The 7,210-nt window shown below is 35.8% G+C and overlaps 1 protein-coding gene across 1 annotated transcript in view; it reads right to left on the reverse strand.

Moving 5' to 3' along the window:
• The window catches only part of LOC136845541 (uncharacterized), a 9,078-nt gene extending 7,415 nt beyond the window's left edge, over positions 1 to 1,663 (reverse strand). Inside the window, exons 1-2 of the mRNA XM_067115722.1 lie at positions 1,540 to 1,663; positions 1,224 to 1,286 (exon numbers count right to left, since the gene is read on the reverse strand). Of these exons, the coding sequence (XP_066971823.1) occupies positions 1,224 to 1,286; positions 1,540 to 1,663 (187 nt within the window). The remainder of the gene's footprint in view (positions 1 to 1,223; positions 1,287 to 1,539) is intronic.
• Between the last annotated feature and the right edge of the window lie 5,547 nt (positions 1,664 to 7,210).

The raw sequence follows: 7,210 nt of genomic DNA on the forward strand, positions 1-7,210 counted from the left end.
TGGCAACGATATAGGATAACCCACCACCGGGTCTTGGTTAAAGTTTCATGGGCCGCGGCCCATACAAGCATTATACCGAGACCACCGAAAGATAGATCTATTTTCGGTGGCCTTGATTGTACACTGTATCGGCTGTAGAGAAAACTCGATTGCGCCGAAGAAACTTCAGCGCCTTTTTTACTTGTTTTCTTTTAAACCCTCTAAGCATTAATTCTCCTCTTACATACTGTCCGTGGATCACAGTCATTAAATGTGCGTATTATCCAGGCGAAGATGCTTATATACTACATCATTACGAAAGTAGAAATGTTTGGGCTTTTGCTCTACGCGTATGTCGTCATGGTGATAATTATAAAAGACAAATAAGGTAGTGGGTGTTTTATAGTAGTAGTAATAGTAGTAGTAATTTTCTCTTAAAAATAATGGGAAAACTTTGCTGGGATGCAAAAAAGGCGTCCGTAAATGAAAGTTAGACACTCTAAGCAAAATAGACATTTCAATTACGAAAACCAACATTGAAGAGAGAGGCATTACCATTAGAAACGCGAATTTGATAAATGAGGAATATTTTAAAGAAGGAAAGTGTTTTAAAGGAGAGAGGCCATTTAGCGAAGGAGAGACATTTTAACGATAAACAGAGAGATTTCGTTTTAAACGAGACCTTTTCCACAAAGAAAAAGACATTTGTAACGAAGAACTGGGGCTTGTCAATGTGGAGAGATACTTAAGTAGTTGGGTATTTGAACAGAGATGACTCATTTCAAAGTTGATGAAAAAATTTTTAGCAGGATAGAGAGATTTTTGCAATGAAGAGAAAACGGTTGGAGTTCGTGAAGAAGAGACATTCCAGCGAAGAAGTGAGACATTCTCACGAAAGAGGGGGGAGACATTTCATTGTCTCTTCTAATGTATAAAATATTAAAGAAGAGTGAGGAAAAATACAATTAGACTAAGGCAACGTCACACAGACGAAGGAGGAAGGACCTCGCACCGAAGCGAGGCTCCGCTAAAAAGAAAAAAAAGAAGAAAAAATGCATCTAACGATTGATCGGTACTGAGGCTGCTGAATAATTCCATTGCACCTTCGACTGAAACCATCTAACTTCCCGTTCGAGCCCTGCTCCATTAAAACTTCTGCCATGTTAGTTATCGACTCTTCTCCAACGACGTACCTTCACCCATCTCTTCTCCCTCATCCTAACCCCCCCAACCCCTCCACCCACCCATCTCCAACTCCAACATCCCACCACCCAACTCATCCCCACCATCATCATCATCATCATCATCTATCGGAAATGTCGATGAAGAATTGAGAAATGATAAAACGAAGATCACTTTGAAGGACTGAGTAGAGGAGGCGGAAGTATACCACTCTCTTTTTATTTAGGGGAGGGGAAGGGGGATGCCCCTGGATGGGTCCACATCGTGAAACGTTACTTTCTAAGGAAGGTGTTAAAGGCGATGCGGTTTTTCATAGGGGGAGTCTCCAAATGCAATCACCGTTCCATGGGAAGGAAGAGGGAGGAAATCACCTCCTGCCTACTCCTGTCGCTGATTCTTCTCCTTCTCCTCCTCCTCCTCCTCCTCCTCCTTCTTCTTTCTTCTTCTTCTTCTTCTTCTTCTTCTTCTTCTTCTCCTCCATGGCTCCACCATTCAAGACCATTGCATTTCCATAAGCCTCATATTAATTTAATCTGAGAATTCGCTGGACGCGTCTTTTTGCGGATCATATTATTTTTTTGTATCTCTTTCCCGTCTTTTGCCTTTTCTGCTTTTGTTGAGATCATGTTAGCTTTCTCCCCGAGGCATCTTTTCTTCGTGTTCCTCTCTCTCTCTCTCTCTCTCTCTCTCTCTCTCTCTCTCTCTCTCCCCTTTTATCTTCCCAAGTCATCTTCCTTTCCTACCCCATTCTTCCCTGTGTGCGTCTCGTATTCTTCACTCCCTGACACTCGCACCGAATCCGACACATCAAAAGGGAAAATACAAATTTATTGGACAAAAAGGGCCGACAAAAACTGGGGCCTTTTCAGGAAATGTGATGACGTCCGGGACCTCCCTGGAGGCGGCGCGGTTTTGTGCGGGGCTGTTTGGAAGGAAGAAGGGTCAAGACGTTCTCAGTGATCCGTTCCCGCCGAAGGTGTGTATGGCTTATGGCTGCTGGTCGGGTGGCTTGCTGGCGCCCTTTGGAAGATCCAGCAACGCCATTTTGCTAGTAATCCACATACATATATATATATATAATATATATATATATATATATATATATATATTTATATATATATATATATATATTTATTTATATATACACATATATGTTTATATATTATATATATATATATATATATATATATATATATATATTATATATATATATATATATATATATATATATATATATATATATATATATATATATATATATATTAATTATTATTTACATGACTCTATCATTGCTAATCAAGTTTGCGTTGACCTAAATGCCTTGAGACGAATAACTCATGCATTGTTCAGAGAGTTTCAGAAATGCCTACATGTTTATATTTATATTGGGCCTATTTCGACAGGAGCTCTTTTAAAGTGTCCGTGCGTCACCACCGTCACAATCCCCCTCCCCCATCCACGCCCCCTCCCCCGGCTTTGGCGTGAGAAACCGGAAGTGGGTTACCGAAGCGTTGTAGCCATATAATAGGTCGGCTCCCAAATCCTGCTTATTGCTGCTGCCCTGCCGGTCGAGTTTGAATCATCCCTTGATTGATCCCTTACGTGTCTCGCCTTTCTTTCTCTCTCTCTCTCTCTCTCTCTCTCTCTCTCTCTCTCTCTCTCTCTCTCTCTCTCTCTGTCCTTTGGAAGAGTTTCAAACGTACATGTTTCTCTTTTTATATATTTTGAATCGTAAATTTTCTAGGCAGAAAGGAAATGATTTCGGTGAAGTCGTGTTTTAATTAGTCTTCCCTTTTATGTACCATTAGGATGATCAAATGTAAATACATGGTATACAGTTGTCCATGATATATATACATATATATATACATATATATATATGTATGTAAATATATATAAATTATATATAGATATATATATATATATATATATATATATATATATATATATATATATTCAAAGTAATCAGTGGTAACAGTGGGGTTTTAATTTTCATTATTCTCTTTTACTGGTTGAATTTTTGTCTTATTTCACATATGGCCATTAAATTTTACAGCAGTTTACTCGTCTGGCAAAGTAATGAACTTTTACTCCCGCTTATACCAGTAAAATGTGTACACGTGTAATAATAATAATAATAATAATAATAATAGTAATAATAATAATAATAATAATAATAATAATAATAGTAATAAAAATAATAACAACAACATCATTATTTTCACGTCGTTTGAATCGGTTATTCCTCGTTATTATGATCATTATTATTTCCCGCGTGGACGTTGTTTCGATACGCCATCTCTTGTTATTTGTCGGAGGTCGTTGGAGCTCCATTAAACCGGTGACATTGGATTTTGCATTTAGCGCGCGTCATCCCGCTGTCAAATCTTGTTTGTAATGATGTTTGTCTGATGTACAGTAGAGAAAATGATGTCACAAAAGAGTTTCAGGTTGGTTTTTTTTCTTTCCTCTTTTATTTTATTTTTATTTTATTTTTCGCGTTTCGTGTTATCAGTGGATTTTTTTTTTTCAATTTATTTGATTTTATTTCATGTCATCTCGTCTGCGGTTGTATTTTTTGCTTTTTCACAACTGTCGCTGACGTGTTCATTCTTGAACTGCTGAATCAGTGATGTATACTTGTATACATGCTCACATAGAAACACACACACACTCTACATATATATATATATATATATATATATATATATATATATATATATATATGTATATGTATATATATATGTATATATATAAATATATATATGTATGTATATCTGTGTATAAACATATAAATACACACTTACACACACACATACACACATATATATATGTATATATATATATATATATATATATATATATATATATATATATATATATATATATATGTATAAATATATATATAACATTCATTGCTGTGTTATCTCTCTGTTCGTCTGCTAGTTCTGTTACTGGTTTACCTGCTTATTCTTTCGTCCGACTGTCTCCTCATTTTCTTGTTTGTTTGTTTTTGCCTGTGTGTTTGTTGTTTACCAGTCCGCGTAACGAGAGGCAGGCCGTGATTTACCCCCGTCACAATGCAAAACGTCGGCGGCGCATTTCACGCTAAGCTGCTTCTCGAACGTCAATGGCAATAATATTCGAGATAATATTCGAGTGCATATTTTTCTAAAACTCCCTTTTTATCTCCTTATTTCTTACTTGTCTCTCTCTCAAATGAATCAGTTTAATAAGAAGATTTAATGGAATTACACTGATACATCGCGTGTATCAGCGTGTATTAACGTCAGGGTGATTGATTGCTTGGAAACACCATTCTTTTATTGGGGATGGACAGCGTATTTTTCGCTGTTATTAACTCTTCATCTCCTTCCCCCACCCACCCCCACCCCCTGCTCGTTTTGGCGTCTTTATTCTTTCATTTCTTTAATTTTTTGCCTTTTATTTGATCGTTCACAGGTCGTTCTATGTTGGTGTTCTCCGTTCTCTTCGATTTTCTGCAGCCAAGGGAAAGGGTTTTAATGATCCGGGTGGTCTTGCAGACATTTTATTTATTTATTTATTTTTTACAGTTTTGCACGTCATATTTTCTCGTTTACTTGGATTTTCAGTCTTTCCTCTGTAACGAGTTTGTTGCCTTATTCTCTTATCGTTTTCTTATCTTCTGATTATTTTTTAAATTCACATGTCAAATTATCTCGTTCACTCTCATTTATATTTCTCGTTCACGATTTTTCATTATATTTTTATATATAATTCTTTGATTTTTTTCATACGTATTCTCCGGTGGACTTTAATTTCCATTAGTTCCTTTTCACGTTTAAGATTTTGCCTTATTTATGTCAGAGTCTTATCTTATTTATCTCCGTCTTCAACTTCTGTGCACGATCCGCCTTTGGATTTTTTCTTTATAATAAATTCAGCTTCTCTGAAGATTTATGAATTAATATATATTTCTAAGATGGAATCTCTCATAATAAGTCTTTGATTATAAACCAGTCTGTCATCATTGCTTTTGAAGGTATTTATTTAGGCGTTTTACAGTTTCCAATGGGACAATTATGAAAATGAAAAATAATACCGGAAATTATGATGTTCAGAGTTCTTTATTTTGTCATTATAGTTACAAGCAAGTAAAAAATGCGCCGAAGTTTCTTAAGCGGAATCAAGTTTTCTGTACAGCACTACAGCTTATAATCAAGGCCACCGAAAATAGATCTATCTTTCGATGGTCTTGGTATAATGCTGTATGAGCCGCGGTCCATGAAACTTTAAACATGGCCCGGTGTACCTATCCTATATCGTTGCCAGAAGCACGATTATGGCTAACTTTAACCTTAAATAAAATCAAAACTACTGAGGCTCGAGGGCTGCAAATTGGTATGTTTGATGATTGGAGGCTGGATGATCAACATACCAATTTGCATCCCTCTAACCTCAGCAGTTTTTAAGACCTGAGACAGAAAAAGTGCGGACGGACTGACGAAGCCGGCACAATAGTTTCCTTTTCAAAAAACTAAAGGGTCTGGTGAATGTCTTTAGTAGATTTAAATAGTTATACAAGTGTGATCAGTTGTACAAGCAGGTCTTCTTGCATATAGTATCATGTGGCTCATCCAAAAATGTAACAAACAGGAAATTTTTTTTTTTAGTGAATTCACTCCCTGTTTTGTTTGGAATTACTACAAGAAGCGAGGGGAGGGGGGGGCTGCGTGGCGATTACTCTCTTTAAATCGGTCGGTTTGTTCAGTTTATATTCCTTCGGTCCCAAAACTGAAATGATTGAAATCACCTGTCTCAGTGCTTGCGTTACATAACCTAATGATCATTATGACTTTTGGTTTTTAGTTTATATATATATATATATATATTATATATATTTATATATATATATATATATATATATATATATATATATATATATATATATATATATATATATATATATATATATATATATATATATATGTATGTATGTATATAGAAATAACACACAATCACGTGTGGACACAAATAAATTTCTGACTCACATCAGGATCGAACTCAGGTCTTTCAATTGAATGTATACACACAAGTATATAATATATATATATATATATATATATATATATATATATATATATACAATATACTATATATATATATATATATACATATGTGTGTGTGTGTGTATGTGTATGTGTGTGTATATATATGTAATGTATATGTCTGTATGTATGTACGTATAGCATATATATATATATATATATATATATATATATATATATATATATATATATATATATATATAAATAATAGCAGATGTTAACGCCAGAACAAAACATCACAATGATCACTGTCACATTCATATTTTAACTAGATATTTTACCTGGAACTCGTCGGCAAAGATGGCAGTAAACGTGCGCGTGTAACACCCCCTTTCGTTAATTGCATAATGGCCAGTTTACCGGAGGACGTCGCTGACGAACGTGTTGTATATTCGGGAATTTCAATCTTACTTTTTTCGGTAAATGTCCCCAAAGACATCAAAACGACACGCTCCATTTTAATGTCGCAGAGAGAACGCGTCAAAGCATTACATTGATGGCAACATTATTTTTAAGAGTTGTAGAACGGCATTTTGCTAATGACTGAAATGAAGTGAAAATCACAGCGGTGCATCCTTCATGGAGGCCTTGTTTTACAGAGGCCATCGGAAAGTTACCTTTTTTTTTACAGCTTTTTTTTAGGAAATAATTTTTTTTAACGCCCTCGAAGGTGGGGGGAGGGGGCGCGAGGCGTGGGCCAGGTAGTACTGTAAGTACACGTCAATGCACTGCAGGCATTACTGTAGGTTCTTTGCAGGGTCACCTCGCTCCCTAGCTGCAACCCCTTTTATTCCTCTTACTGCACCTTCGTTCGTATTCTCTTTCTTCCACCTTACTACCTCTTCTAACATTTATTTTACAGTGCAGTTGCGAGCTTTTCCTTCTGTTATACCTTTAAAGCCTTTTTACTCTCAATTTCCCTTTCAGCACTGAATGGCTTCTTAAGTCCCAGCCCTTGA

Source organism: Macrobrachium rosenbergii, chromosome 14 (assembly GCF_040412425.1).
Source record: "Macrobrachium rosenbergii isolate ZJJX-2024 chromosome 14, ASM4041242v1, whole genome shotgun sequence".
Lineage (NCBI taxonomy): Eukaryota > Metazoa > Arthropoda > Malacostraca > Decapoda > Palaemonidae > Macrobrachium > Macrobrachium rosenbergii.